Below are 16192 nucleotides of genomic sequence, written 5' to 3' on the forward strand. Positions count from 1 at the left end.
GGTTCTTTTATCTGCAAATTCCTAATACATGAATGATCACTGCTGATAACCAGATCAAGAGTATTACTTTCTCTGGTTGTCCCTCGAACATGCTGCTGTAAAAAACAATCATCCAATAAATCCACAAAAGTCGTCTTTTAACATCTGTGGCTGAAGCTCACCCGCACCTTTCTCCTCGCTGACAGTACTGTATTATATTCTTACAAACTCGATAAGCCGGAATTTTTTCTGTTTCAACAAGAGGAGATCAAGTGTGCAACCGGAGATCTTTCGGTAGGAAGGAGCACCTCCACCTCTGTTAATTCGCAGAGTCCAACGGATTCGCTTTGGTGCTACCCTATATGTGGTTATCAGTCACCATGGTCTTATATGATGCCTCTGGATTTGTTCGTCTGTGGGATTCAGGTATTGTGTAGCAAACAGAAAGTTCCCCAGAATCACAAATGCTATAGCTTTAGTCAATGTTAACATGTTGAAACGGACACAAAGAGAAATCAAAAGCAGATTATACTTCAACAGCGCCCACACTGAATTGCATCGATCATATAAAGGAACTTTTTTACTTGCAGTATCATATCGGTAACACGTTGAATGTTATTACATTTTCAAATTTGAGTGGATACTATGACGTGGACACAAAGGAACTGGATGCAGGGAATAACTCTGATATCATATACTGTATTTGGATCTTGTTATTGTTGTTGTTATTTTTGGTTTTTAGGAGCATTAGCAACTAAGGTCATATTGCTCCGGGGATATGCGGTGGTCATTTCCCGACTTTTCCGCATTCTCCGTATTTGGTGGTCACAGGCTTGAACCCCAGTCTAATCAAGAAACGTGTGCTACGCACCGCCGCTCCTGGCTACGGAGGCGCCATTTGGATCTTAGAAAGGCTTTTGATACTGTTGTACATGGAAGTCTGCTGGCACAAATTGGAGCAGTGTGGCATTGGAGGCAAATTGCTGCTATGGATAAAGGGGTGGTTGAGGGGGAGAAGACAGAGAGTGGTAATCAATGGACACTGCTCTTCATGGACTAATGTTATTAGTGGAGCCCTTTAGGGTTCAGTGTTGACTCTATTGTTGTTTTCTCTATTTATTGATATACCATCATCAATACTTGATATACCATCTTTTGAATGGTTCTTAATTAACACGCTTTTGACATTCAGTGCGTGACCGTTGATGTTGGTACATGCGTAGTTGTGGCGTACTACCACGTGGTGTAACGGACACTGGGAAGGCTTTCCAAATGATCGCCTGCCTGGTGACAAAACGGTCAGAAACAACTAAACAAAACAAGTATTTACATGTCAACCTCGAAATTTAGAAGCTGGGAAGCATCTTTGAAATTCTCGAGTTTCTGTCAATTGGTGTGAACTGTAATCCAGTAATTTCTCATTTGTAATATTACAGGCAAATGCCCACCAGTTCCCACCATAGTGTGTGTCGCTCAGGAACCCAGGTATTGCGAAACAGATGAGGATTGCACTGCAGGAGGGCGATGTTGCCAGGGAGCTTGCGGCGGATCTTTCTGCTTTTTGGGCAAGTACATATGAACACAAAAATAATTAATTAATGTATTTTAGTTTTAATTTTTAAATATTTTTTATTGAAACTGATTTAAAATGTTAAATTGTATTTCAGTTACTAAAATAATATATATATATATATATATATATATATATATATATATATATATAGTATAATAGTAATGTATTATATATATATATTTCTATGTTCGTATTTATCAGGGTCATGAGACGTGCAAAATAGTGCTACTATCATTTTTATTTTCCCAGTGTTTATGTCATGCCAAACTACCTCATCGTTATATTGGTCACCTATTTGAACTCTTATTTTTATGTACGTTTTAGCTATATGAATAACACCGACGTCCACCCCCGCTCCCTTCTGACCTGTTTGCGCTTTCTGTACACCTTGTAATCACCATATTCAAATTCTACATCCTTTATGTCTGAGTGGCACCGTGTCTCTGGTAACTCCACAATCTCCGCGTTTTATACATTTATTTTCCGTGATTGTTTTTATTTTAGTAACCCTAAAACAGATGGATATTTGCCTTTCCCATGAGGCTCTCATTCAGCAGGTCCACTTTTTGTTTTCTTGGTTGCTACCGTGAAATTTATCTGTGGCAAATCTCGCTCCCTTAATAGGTCATAATAATCACCACTCTCTCTCACATGTGAAGCAGTTCTGGGTTCAAATTCCGTTAATGGTGCGAGGAACTGCGTTTTTTTTTTCTTCGACAGAGAGCATTAATCGGTCTCAGGAAAGGATAGCAAAAGTTTTTCTGTCCCGGAAATTCGATTTTCTTGCCGAAAAAATCAAGTAAACTGACTAAAGAACGCATACAATTTATACAGAAATGTTGATGAGTTAATTCTCGGATGGCCACAATATAACGGAGTCTTTGTTATCCTAATTCTCAAGGCAAGTCCGTGATCGTTGGCCACAACGCCACGATCCTGGTCGTGCGCGTGATTCAGTAGATTACTGTGTATTAGTGCTCCTCAATATTGCGCTAATTTCTGATATTTATATATGTCTCTTTTTTTTATATAAGACTGATCTCTTGTTTAAGGAACAACTTCGACACTTTGAAATTTAGGAACGCCTTGATAATTCATATGTTTCCTTGTAAAGGTATTTACAAGGAAACATATGAATTATCCTTTTCGAAGAATCATTTACTTTTCCTTGTAAAGGTAAATGATTATTTTCTGTGATTCTTACGGCTCTCTCTCAACTTTCGCGTAGCAGTCCTGTTCATTTCCGTCATTTCTCGAGTTCACGATCTTCGCTCTCTCTGACCAACTCTATTTGACCTTTTTGGCACTACCGTCGTTCCCATTTTGCTCAAGCTGTGGATATTTCATATGTTTATCTTTGTTTTGATGTATCCTCTGTTTTGAGCATTTGTATAGACATTTTGTTTACACATTGCAATATTGATGTTAAAAGCTTCTTTAACTTTAACTACATTTGCGAAGCAGTTGTGGGACTAAACTGTCATTCAATAAAACACTGTAAAAAGATGTCATCACAAGCAAAATTAAGATACAAATGTAGCAAGGGTAAGGAGCCCTTAGTCTCCTGCGAAACTGTGAAAGAATTTCAATGTACAGTGGATAACAATTCAGCAGAGAACTCTGATTCTTCTGAAGACAGTAATGATGATTTCTCTTACTTCCCCTGGATATTGCCTGATACATGAGAAAGCAAACTTATACAGCATGAGACAAAAAAAAAAAAAAAACCCTCCCATTTATTTAAGCTATCAACTTCCCTAACGACAAATGAAGTTTGTTCCAGCAATCAACTACCAGCTGGCTAAAGGCAAATTTCCGCACATCTATTGGACAACTGTCTTTCCTCAATTCCAGTTTATGCCCCATCAGTTTTGTAATCTGAACAAGACGAAGAATCCCATCACTATTGAGCCTGCTCAATCCATTTAAGGCCTTATACACCTCAATCACATCACTTCGCAGGTGCCTAGTCTCCAGACGCTGCAATTTGTAGAACTTAAGCTTTTATTCGTAAGATCACTCCTTTTTTCCCCTCACCAGTCTTGTTGCACTTTTCTGTACTCGTTCTAGCAACTCTACATCCCTCCTAAAATGAGGCTTCTAGACCTGTACGCAGTACTCAAAGTGTGGCCTAACTATTGCCTTATACAAGGGAATAATGACTTCCTTATCCCTGCTAGCAAAAGATTTATCGTCCATACATGATTATGTATGAACGATAAACTGATCTTGTTAATCTCTGATAACAGGATCAGTTCATGAGTTACACATTTAAAAACTACCCGGAAATTAAATCGTATTCTGAAGACAATATGTTCTTCTTCGCCTTTAAAGTGTCAAAAATGTATTACTTAAATTAGAATCGCAAAAAAGAACATATCGTATAACTACATATAATTTGTTTCAAAGAAAAACATAATATCTTGAATCTTGAAGTGCCTGCTGAATACATCGAGAAATCGATATTATTACGAACCAAAATTCCAACTCGCAGATCATTCTATCTTATCTGCACTTAGAACATAAAACGTATAGGAATAAATCCCACTAACTGGTCTTATTGCACGCTAACAAACAACTTTGATGATAATGATCGAGACGTGCTGCCATTCAAGAAATTAAAAAAAAAACAGCAATTATCTGAAAGAACATTAACTGTGAATTGTAAAATCCGACTTTGCATGCAAAACTGCCAAATTATACTGGCTTCCCTCTGAGTTTGAAATAGCCTCTACTGACAGAGGAGCATGATATAGTGTTTCTTACAGAAACATGGCTTGACGAGTGACAACAACTCGGAATTAACTTTAAAGTACGAAGTAGTAGGAGATTTGTAATAGTAAAAGGGGGTTATTCATTTTATGGAATAAAAACTTGCCTATCCTCAACTATCGACTGTTCAAATCATCGACGGTGTTTATTTAAAAAATGAACATAAAAATGTATTTTATTATTTATCTTATTTATCTCCACCAGTTAACAGAAATGTACTTCATAAACTTGAAATGACCATTGACAATTTGACATTTACCATTAATTCCTTGGATGGTATAATCATTTTAGGTGATTTTAACCTTCCCCATATTGCTTTGATTTCCACTTTACAAGATAATCGAACGAAAACCCTTATAAATATTAGGAATAGTTTATCTCAACTTACCCAACAAAAAATCATATCGTACTCGGCCGAATTTTTTCAAATATCGAAAATTGTCATAAACGTAAACGACAGCATATTTCCTTCAGATCATAAATTAGTTACATTTCACTATGTGCGGAAAAACAGTATTCATTAACTAATTCTGATAAAGAATTTTCATAAAGTTAACTGGATCATTTTAAAAGAAGATTTTAAAACACTAAATTGGGATCCAATTTAGATGATTATCACCGAGGTCCTGACAATATACCATTCATCTTTTTGGAAGAATTGCTTTCCACTTTTAAAATGACTCCAACGTTATCCCTGTTTAATTGATTACTTCGTGAAAGAACTTGTCCCAAAAGCTTTAAGGAGGCTTACATATTTCCAATACATAAACGACAATCCAAATTACAGACTACTAATTATAGACCTACAACATTAATAAATTCTATTGCTATATGTTAGACATTATAGTTTAAACAAAATTAGCTAATTATTTTTATCATATTTTGTCACCTGAAATAGATTTTGTACTAGTAGATCTGTAATTACAAACAAACTGGTTTCTTTTTTGACAAACTACCCTATTGTAAATTGACAATGGTGACTGGGTTGATACTGTGCACACTGATTTATCTAGGAGGTTTGACTCGGTGTATCTTGATTTAAATTGAAACATTAAGACAGCGATGACCCCTTCTTAGTTGGTTATCAGTTTACATCATCAACTGATATTATGGAGTCATTTATAATGGCTCCTACTTCTCGATAGATATCCTTGCCCACAGGCGTCCCTCAAGCGCGGCCTTGCGACCATTATTGTTTAGCGTTTATATAAATGACCTAACCAAATCCACAGACCAGATGGAGTACAATTACTGCTAAAAGCAAATGTAATGTTATTTGTTCCTTGTCACTTAAGTAGAGACTACACCAATTTACAGAAAATCTTTTTCTCTTTGGTCCAAGGGAAAACAATCTTTCCATAAATGAAGAAAAATGACCTACAAGTTAGTGCAAATGCATCATTTTAGTACTCAGCAAACTACTAAAGTAGCTAAGAGTTTGTATCATTTAGTATATCTCATATTGTTGAATACCTTCACAACGAGTTGCTATGGTATTGCGTTACCTCGAATAAGTAACGCTTCACCAATGTAGAAGACTATTGTTACTTATTCACGAGAATATTCTACATCTCGTACTAGAAGTAATCTTACATTTTCTATCATAGAGAGAATACGTTACAAAAAAGTAATCCAACACACACTTATTATTTAGCCTCTTGGATAACAAAGAAATCGAGCCATTCTTACGAATAAATCTTTTTCGATATCGAATCTGAGAAATATATTACTTGACTGATAACTTTTTTGTTTCGTGATTTTTCTGTTTTCCGTTATCTCACGCCTACGCCTACTCTATCTGTTAGTATTTCACAATTATTGCTGTATTTATTATTTGTTATATTTTTAACACATTGTCACTGGGACCGAATGTGTGTTTATCAAAAAAAAAAGAACTCTTGTTTCTCATAGTTTTCAGGAGATCGTAACCTGGGTAATGCCATCGTATCCTGTTTATGTTTAGAAGTGTAATAATTTCATATTCAAATATATGCTCGCGAGAAACTTTAATTTCATGGAAAGTCGTTTGAAAGTCCAGAGGATCTTAAAATTCTCGTTTACTAAATTGTGTGAAGTAGGGAATCTGTTTAATCGAATAAATTTTCCTTGCGTTATTGCAGATGGATGTCCAGTAGTTAACTGCACAGAAAACTGTGGACCCACGGACACCACCCAGTCATGCACTCCAGGTGAAGATTGTTCCCTAGGAAGTCGATGTTGCACTGGATGTTGCGGTCGCACTTTCTGCTTTTTATACGGCAAGTATATCTGGATACTAACCTTTTAAATATACATAATTAATGTGTTGTAAGTTGTTTTGCTGTTAATTATGACAAGAATGAAAGTTTTCAGAAAAATCTCTGTTTTTATTCCTTCCCCACCGGATACAAAATGATTAACTAAAGACAACAGGAGAGAGAGAGAGAGAGAGAGAGAGAGAGAGAGAGAGAGAGAGAGAGAGAGAGAGAGAGAGAGAGAGAGATGTGTGCCCAGAAGATCCTAGTTCGACTAAATTCACACGCACATATAATTTCAGTCACAATGAATACGCAAACTCACCTGGCCTCGGCCGTCACTAGAATAAGCTGAAAAATAGGTTTATTTATTTATTTTTTTTATTAGCTGCCACAAGATCTTTCTATGCTTTTACTGCCAGTTCAGCAATCAGAAAGAATTATAACTCATTAGCCATCGTAACGTGCATTCGTGGCATCTTTTAGAACAGTTCTGGTATTTTCCACAAAAACATGCATCCAAAAAACAAAGATATCCTCGAAGCTTTTCAAAAAAAAAAAAAAATTTTCTTTCCTCAATTTTTGAAAAGTGGATCACATCTAGAGCAGTATGGCATTAAGGGTAAGTTGCTGATAATGCATAAAGGGATGGGACACTGCTCTTTGTGGGCTAATGTTAGTGGAGTCACCCCTTCCCAGTGTGAAGTACAGGGTCCATTGTTATTTTCAGTATTCATATTTGTTAAACCTGTCAATGGATATCAGATAACAATGGACCCAATCCCTATTCCTGCAGATACAACGGTTGGTGTTATTAAAATGACTCGGGCATGTAGGCAAACCGACGTCAACAGCAGACCTATAAATATTGAGATCTTTATCTTCCCTCTGACCTTTAAGCGGCTTTCATCGGGCTTTCCCATGCTATGAGAAAGAACAAAGCTGAATTCCTGGGAATAAAAACTTCTTTTCGATGCACATCTAAAACAAGAATTCTGGCGTCTTGGCAGGAACTTGTTGCCCTCCAGAAAATCCACTGGGATGATTCCGCCAAAGACAGTACTACCAAATCATTTATACCTAGTGTCCCCCACCTCAACGAACAAGACTTTACTGTTTCCTCCCTAATGTATATACTATCTTTCTTCTGAGAGGACATGGATCATTCAAAAAGCGACTTCAGGACTTTGGGCTTATAAATGATGCGGCGTGAATACGGAGAACGAAGACTAGCACTACGTAATGCACTCATGTGACCACTACCAGGACCTACGTAATAAACTCTTACTGGATCCAAATTTAATCAGACTCAGTCTAGAAAGCAAACTGTTAGAATCAAAAGAAACATTTTTAGCTTTTAGAGTGTATGCCTCTGCAGTCCTTCAGGAGACGTTGGTACCGTCTCTCCACGTTCCATCCTACAAATGAGACATCCAAACCAGACATTGCTGAAACAGTTCTGCCTCTCCTCGCACCTGCTCTTCCCTCATTACAGGCCACAACCAGAACTAAATGAACACCCAACTGGACATCCTCCTCGTAGGAATGATCGCACTATTCTGAAAGCACCATCACATTCACTTCTTCCAGGTATGCAGGGAATACTGTGGTGGGATTTTAAGTCCCTTCTGACGGTCGACGTCTCCTCCGCGGCAGCACCATGATCAGACAAATCTCCATCAGACAAGTCTCTTGTACCGGTGAATCAACTCTTACATAGTCAAATTCAACCGATACTCCAACTTTCTAGGGGACACCTAGCAGCAGGCTAAATCCCCTTTAGAAAAATAGAGTAATAATGCCTTTTTAATATTGTCAAAACATGCTCAAAAAAAAAAAATTCTGAAATATGGAGGCTGTTCATAAAAGATTTGACGATTCTATGATATATTAAGTGGCAAACGTATAATAAATGATTTGCTGATACGATACAGCAACTGCAACATTTTGCAATGTACTGAATTAGTTTTTCGACTCTTAATATCTTAGCTGATGCCCAAGTTGTAAAGGGTCGAAACACAGTCCGTCAGTGTAGTCTCCGCTTCTTCGCTGAAACGCTGTGTCATTCTATTCCAAGCTATTATTTTTAGGCCACCCGAATAATTAAATTCATCGACCGTGCATTGTGTATTATATCCGTAAATTGCGTGTGTTCTTTGGTCGATTTGTCTGTTTTTCTGGACGGAAAACCCCAGTTTCTGGGGGGAAAAACCTTTCTATCTACGCCTGAGACCGACTAACTCAGCCATGGATTAAAAAAAGCCCACTAAAGTTCCCCGCGTCATCGACGGGATTCAAACCCGGGCCTTTTCCACCCGGTATGGGGAGGACAGTGACGATACCACTGTGCTACACGCGCAGACCTGTTATTCCATTCCAATCTCGATATGCCAGAGCATTCTTTGTTTCAACAGATATACATCAAATGCAACAATACATCTTTCAGTAGGAAGGAGTACCACCGCAGAGGGTGCTCTTCATTTGCGAAATTATTATTAGGTATTTCCCACATCAACGGGCTGACCTTGGTCTCTCCCCATCCGTAGTCATTACAGTCGCTATGCTCATATATAACGCCTCTGGATTTCTTCGCGTATCGGAATCGGGTTTTGTGTAGCAGAAAAAAGTTCCACCCCTCTCCCCCCATAATTACGAAACAAAATCACAAATGCTAAGCATTGTACAATGCTAACATATTGGACGGAGAGCAAGAGAAATCGATTACATTGAACAACAAATGTTGGGTCATATCTTGTTAAGGGCATGAAAGTAACTTTAATTTATAGATTTTCGGGTGCTAAACATGGAAATAGTGCTTAAAATAGCAGTTTGGCTTTTGTTTTCGGAAAAAAAGTGTTTTTTTTTTATATTTATACAAGGCATTTTTTATTTATATGGCAGTACGAACATACCTGTATCAACCACCGGACCTTTTCGCCTTTTGCTTGTATTCAGCTTCGGGAGCATCCCTTTTCACGATCCTAGCAATCATCGGCTAACATGGAGGCTCTCCATTTGCTTTTGTATCTTTGTTCCATCGCTGCGATGTCTTGATTGGAAGCGTTCACCATATTCGCCGCTGACGGTACCACAGTTTGACAGGAAGGAATCCTGGTGTGAGTGGCAGTAAGGTGTTGCTGCGAACATATCTGTATCAAACAAGGATCCTGTATCAAACGTGGGATAGAGTGTCAACCAAGCTTGCGCGGGTAGCACAGTGATAACATCACCGTCCTCCCCCCATCTGATGGAAAAGGCCCGGGTTCGAATCCCGTCAATGACGCGAGGAACTTTAATGGGCTTTTTTCACTCCGTGGCTGAGTTAGTCGGTCTCAGGAGTAGATAGCAAAGTTTTTCCCCCCAGAAACTGGGATTTTTTCCAACAAAACAGGAAAATCGGCCAGAGAACTACATACATAGGTATATGTAAGAAATTACGGGTGGCCCTAATACAATAGTTTGAGGGTTTTTTTTTTTTTTTTTTTTTTTTTTTGTGTGGTGCCAAGCACAAACTTCTATCCCTCACACACACTTCAGATAGTACTAAATTTGTCAACTACAGAAAGGTCTCGGAACGGATCTTCATCCTCTGCTTACTCGTCTCAATAAAAATGAGAGCAGCCGAAAACACCAAGTTTTCGGCAGATGTGTAACAAGAGGATCCCACCGAAACCGTTAAGCGTCATCCCCCCCCTATAATCTGGGGCGTGGAGGCTCAGGATAAGCAACAGCTTCCTACCCATGGAGATGTTCCACAACGTCCAGGAGATGGATGTCGACTACAAGAAATTCATAGAGGACAAATCGTACAGAATACGTATCATCATTAAATAGCTTTCATCTTCAGCTGAGTGACTGCCATTATTTTTATTCGCGCTGTGTGTAGCGTGAAGAAAAAATATATTTTTATTTCCCATGTTAATAATTTATTTTACGTAATTTTTCCTGTTGTGGTTCATTTTTGCGTTAGACTCCTAGCATTGTTGTTGTTATGGGTGTTGCGTCAGGCAGGCATCCATGTAAGACTATTCACTGATCTTCCACGAGTTGCTTGTCCACGTTGATTTTCCATTGATTTATCCAAAAGTCTTTCCACGTTGATTTATCCCTAAGGACACATTCGAACTGTTCGTCTTTGAAAAGTTGCTTTATTTGTGGACCAGTGAAAACGCCTGCTTTAATTTTTTCTATACTAAGTCTTGGGAATTTCTCTTGCAAGTTTGCAAGAGAAATTCCCAATGCAAGACCGTTCACTTGCAAAGCCTTCACGAAATTTTTCATCAGCCCCAGTTTGATGTGGAATGGTGGAAGCAAAACTCCATTTGGATCTACCAGAATTTATTTAGTGCCACGTTCTTCATTCCAGGTGTTAATGATTTTCGTTAAGGCCAACTCCTCTTTCCGTAGTTCTTGGCACGACTATCCCACTCGCTCAGAAAGCAACAATACTTAGTGTCAGTGGGGGATTCAAGATAATGGCACCGCTATACGTTCCCTCCATGTCGTTTTTCGGAAAAAAACGACATGGTGGCAACGTTTTTTCACCAATGCGTTGAGCTTTGATGAATAGGTCATGCAGCATGTGTGTGGAGCACAGTTTTTGTCCTGCTGCCTACTTTACACCCAAAGTACAAGAAGTAGGCTTTTTTATGGCTCGCGTCGTCCGGACTATTCACACATTTTCGGGGAATATTAATCTTACAGGACACAAATTCTTGTTCACAGAGAACAGCTTTTAACTGAGAACAAATCGCCCAGCACCTAGTTGTATTTGAGGATTACTGCAACAGAGTTCAAGACGCATTTGAGAAGACAACAATTTATCACATGATGCAGAGCGAGGGGATAGTTTCCGATCACGTGACAAGAGCGGCGTGGTACTGAAACTACGATGTTGCCATGCGTTTTGCCGAAAGCCGTAGTTGATAACGTAGAGTAACTCGCTAATATGAAACCCAAACTGTAATTCGAAAACAAGAGCTAACCGACAAATTTCAATCTGATTTTCTTCGTGTTCAGCAGCATAAAATTAGTCAAGATTGGATATGTTCGTTTTCGTAACATTTTACCTATTGACTAGAAGATTCGAAACGCGCACACACTGAATTGCATTGATCATGTAAATACAACTTTTTGAGTTGCTGTTCCCTATGTATCTGCATAAACTGGCTTATTTTTAATATGACAGCGTTTATGATATTTACAGTTTCAAATCTAACAAATCTTTTATGCACTCCTTGCATTTCGAAAGTTGCGCGTGGATTTTTGTAATCCTCTTTTACCTGTGAACTGCTGCAAGAACTGTAATCCAGTAATTTCTCATTTCCATTACATCCACATCGGAAATTGGTCCACCAAATTTCGATGTGGTGTGCAAACGGAAAGAGCCCAGGTTATGCGAAACATGACAATTGCGCTGAAGGATAGCAATGTTGCGGAGGATCTTTCTGTTATCAAACTAAAACAAGTAAACAAGTAAAAACAAGTAAACTAAACACAAACCTTTTAAAGATACCTGATTAATGCTTTTAGCTTTAATTTTTAAATATTTGTGTTTAAATTATATTTAAATGATTTCACTAATAATTATTATAAGATTTGTTCTCGCATAATGTGGCAACTGATGTTTAATAATGCGAAGAAATAATGGCGGTTTCTATAATTAGAGTTTTGCTTTTTTTTATAGAATTGCGATGACATTTTTTCGCTATAGTTAAGTTTATTCTCTCGGGTAATCTTAATGTGAAATATTTATTTTATTTTATACAAAACGAGGGGAAAGTAAGAAATCACACAGCCATTAAACAAATTGCTGACGGACGCCCAAGTTACTTTTTTGAAACAGCTTGAAAATGAAACGGTATGTGATCTACAGAAAACCAATAAATTTTAGCGTGACAGTGTGAATAGTTCACACTATAAAAATGAAATTCTTTAATGGCAACGCCAAATACCGACGATTATTGGAACTCTAATTTTCTCAATCCATAGCATGTATGTGTTGAAAAGATAAAGAGGGTCACTCCGAAAGCTCATTCAGCAGACGCTGTATACCAACTCCTTATTTGATTTGTCAAAAATTGATACAAACAACAAGAGGAATTATAATACTTATATTGTGGATCTTCTTTCTTATTCACTGAAGGTATACAAAACAGATTTATAGCATTTGATTCCTATGAACAAGCAGACAAAGTGCAACATGATGTGTCTCCGGATCAAGCCCTGCTAATTAACCAACTTGTGAACAAGAATACAGTTCAGCGTGCAGTTAACCAAATACGCCCTGATAGTAGTGAAGGTCCTGACGGCATCCCTGGTTTTATTATTAGATTGTCCAGTATACATTATTGATTCGTTTGTGCATGTAATTTCCAGGTGCATCTGCCAGCCATTCCTTCCAAGACAGTGGAAAACTTTCAGGATTACGCTGATTCCTAAAAAAGCTTGAAGAAATAACCATCCCGGCCATGGACCAATTGCTGTTTCGTCAATAATTACTAAAATTATTGAAAAAATCATGCTCCCATATCTTCAACATGCAATCTTCGTTAATGCGCCTGTCAATATGCATTTTGGTCCTAGAGGGCGCTCCACAACAACAAGCCTAGCTGACGCATCCAAACTGCGTTTCAAGATAAGGCACAATGCGATGTATTTTACTTTGACATCAAAGGTGCTTTCGACAACATAGATCTCAAAAAAGCTTTTCAAATACTAAAAAATCATTTTCTCGTTGACATAATGATTATTTCCTATCTTCAATACAGCCTAAATCGCAGACTTCTCCTCTTCTCCACTAGTACTGACGATATTCTCGTCACAACCTCAACAGGCATTCCCCAAGGAGCCGTTCTCTCCAGTACTATATTTTCAGCATCTCTTCAACCACTTCTACAAGAAAATCCAAATCTATTGGCATATGCCGATGATTTAAAGTTATTTATAATCTCCAAAGCCAGTGATGATATTCGCAAAGTTATCAATGATGCGAATTCACAGATTTGTGAAATCATCGAGTACCTGAAAGATCTCAATCTGAATATAAATGCAAGCAAATCTGCTCAAATTACTTATTCCCTTGAGAAACAACCCAACCACATAGAAATAAAAATTGCAGATGTCCCAATCCCAAATGTTTACGCTCACAAATACCTTGGAGTTGTTTTTGATAAAAATCTCTCCTTTAATGCCCACTATTTATATGTTGCTCAAAAAATTCAAAAAGCAAAATGGTTAATCAAACAAGAAACAGCAGCGATTCAAGACAGAAAAACAGTCATTAAGCATGTTCAAAGATGCATCTTTCCCATTCTGTCCTATGCTTCCGAAATCTGGTCTGGTGCTCCTCAAGTAACCGACAAGAAATTCCTTGCCCTAGAATATTGGGTTCTTAGATGGCTCAATAGTAAGCTTCGTTTTCCCCATACAATGTCCAGGCAACAGCTTTATAAAAACCTAAAAACAAAGCCTCTGCAACAGATGATCAACGAGTCTGGAGTCATGCTACTTGCAAAGTTAATCACCTCTGCATGTGATTCACCAAACTTAGTCAATATAATATCTGTCCCCAACAGGGAAAATTCAAGAAACCAGCAATTCAAATCCAATCTCTCCAGGCTCAAACAAATGGACAGAATGTTCCCCAATGCATCTCTTCACCTCATAAATCATCACAACATTGATTGCAACAGGTTAATCAATTTTGAAGCCTACAGGAGTCAGATCTCCGATAAAATGAAGAAAAATAATCCAAGCCAGTGATTGCAAATGAAAGCTAAATGTCCTGTTCTGCAAATTCTTTTCCTATTTAATTCCTAACTATAATTCCTAGTCATTGTTAATATCTATATGAAATCTGCTATGTATATATACTCGATTATTTTATGTCATTCCCGTTGTATTTTTACCTGCCCCTAGCCATGTCCTGTGATGGACTTGCTGTATTTGCAATAAATGAATATTTATTGCAAATGAATATTTATTATAATGGGAAAGAAAAACGCGCAGTTTCTGTGGCATCGTTTTATGATGGGCACGCTGGCCAACCCGTAAACTCCGAGTGGTCATGAGCAGGATAAGAAAACTTATCGGTGTGTTTATAGTGACTCGTGGTACAAGAAAAGCTTGGCGCAACTTGCTTTATGATTTCTGAAACTTTCTAGTTTTTTTCTTTGCTAATTATAGAGCGATAAAAAATAAAATATATTTGTTTAAGGTCTCACTAGGGGCCCGGCGGCTAACAGGCCGGACGAACAATGGGCACAAAATACTACATAGTACATACCCCACACACTTTTAAATTTCTGGCTTGGCCAATACAGAGAACATACGCGGAGATGGGAGAAATCCCAGGTGCCGTCAGACCCTCAACATACCTAATACCTAATCAACATACAGTATATCCATATGAAGGTTAGCTACACAAAAAATATTTGAAACCTACTGCTGTGAATAGAATTTTGCCATCAAAGAGTTCATCCTTGGTTAGCTTTCGTCTTAAATAATTTGGAAATAATTAATTTTGAATTCAGTGAAATGATTGTAATGAAGCCTGTTTCTTCTGTTTAGATCCCTGTGCGTATTTCTGCGCTGTGGTTGATTGTCTCCCAGAAGCAAAACCGCAATGCCATTGTGATCGGGACTGCAAACCAAATGGAAAATGTTGCAATTGTTGTAATGGAATCTGTTGGAATCCCAATGTTAATTTCACTCAAAATTAAGAAAAATATGTGTACTACTTTATTCCATTGTTCTTAAAACTAACCATACATAGTTTCACAGAAATCTCCTTGTGTGTACCCAGTTCATGAGTAACCATAAAAGAATAAATGAATAGAAAATTATACGCTTCATTCATGATGGTCAGCTTTTAAGAGTTTTTATTCTTATTGAGTGATAAAACATTTTTTTTTATCTGAAATGTGTTTACAAACTAACTATTACTTATTTAATCTTTGTTTTGTGTAAATATTTAAATATTCTCCTCCCATAAATACGGATGGGATCGTAATTAATATTTCTTGATTTGTCACGAGGCTGCGCAATTTGGCGAATTATATTTTACATTACAAGAATGCAATATGATATGTTCGTGAAAATTGCCAAATTTTTATCTGAAATTTTAGAGTTTTAATTTTGAATATTTTAAATTAGTATTGTTGATTATTTTGATATGCAGATAGCTTCGTCAGTTATAACTTATCATTAGAATTACCGAAATTTCATGAAATATTCTTGCGAATTTCTCAATAAAAATACTGTCAGATTCATTACCTGATTGAGAAAGAAAAACATTTGTTCAACTCTGCCACATCGATCTCTGTTTGCAGCACCCGAAAGGTTATTACCAGAATTTGTAAAGCTATCTACATGAGTGCATGACATTATAAACATAAGTTGATCATAAGATAACACTCGAGGTTTAAGAACGTGACTCTTAATGTAATGGACGTGAACTAAAGATATTATTCGCAACATTTTTAAAAATGAGCAGTTAAATTTTGTGCTACCAGACGAAATATGGTTCTGCAATGCAATGAGTTTTCCACAATGACGAAAATTGAAATATGGTGACCTAGTGAAACTTCGATACATTCACGGATGCAATGCCAGGAGTGGGCATGCTTTCTAT

The 16192-nt window shown here is 37.4% G+C and overlaps 1 protein-coding gene across 1 annotated transcript in view; it reads left to right on the top strand.

The window, feature by feature from the left end:
- The window catches only part of LOC150076599 (uncharacterized), a 33418-nt gene extending 18060 nt beyond the window's left edge, over positions 1-15358 (top strand). Inside the window, exons 3-5 of the mRNA XM_090387579.1 lie at positions 1416-1544; positions 6445-6582; positions 15130-15358. Coding sequence (XP_090243705.1) covers positions 1416-1544; positions 6445-6582; positions 15130-15281 — 419 coding nt within the window. The 3' untranslated portion in view covers positions 15282-15358. The remainder of the gene's footprint in view (positions 1-1415; positions 1545-6444; positions 6583-15129) is intronic.
- The last annotated feature ends 834 nt before the right edge of the window (positions 15359-16192 follow it).

This window comes from Mastigoproctus giganteus, chromosome 13, assembly GCF_048544385.1.
Source record: "Mastigoproctus giganteus isolate SK-2022 chromosome 13, ASM4854438v1, whole genome shotgun sequence".
NCBI classification, from domain to species: domain Eukaryota; kingdom Metazoa; phylum Arthropoda; class Arachnida; order Uropygi; family Thelyphonidae; genus Mastigoproctus; species Mastigoproctus giganteus.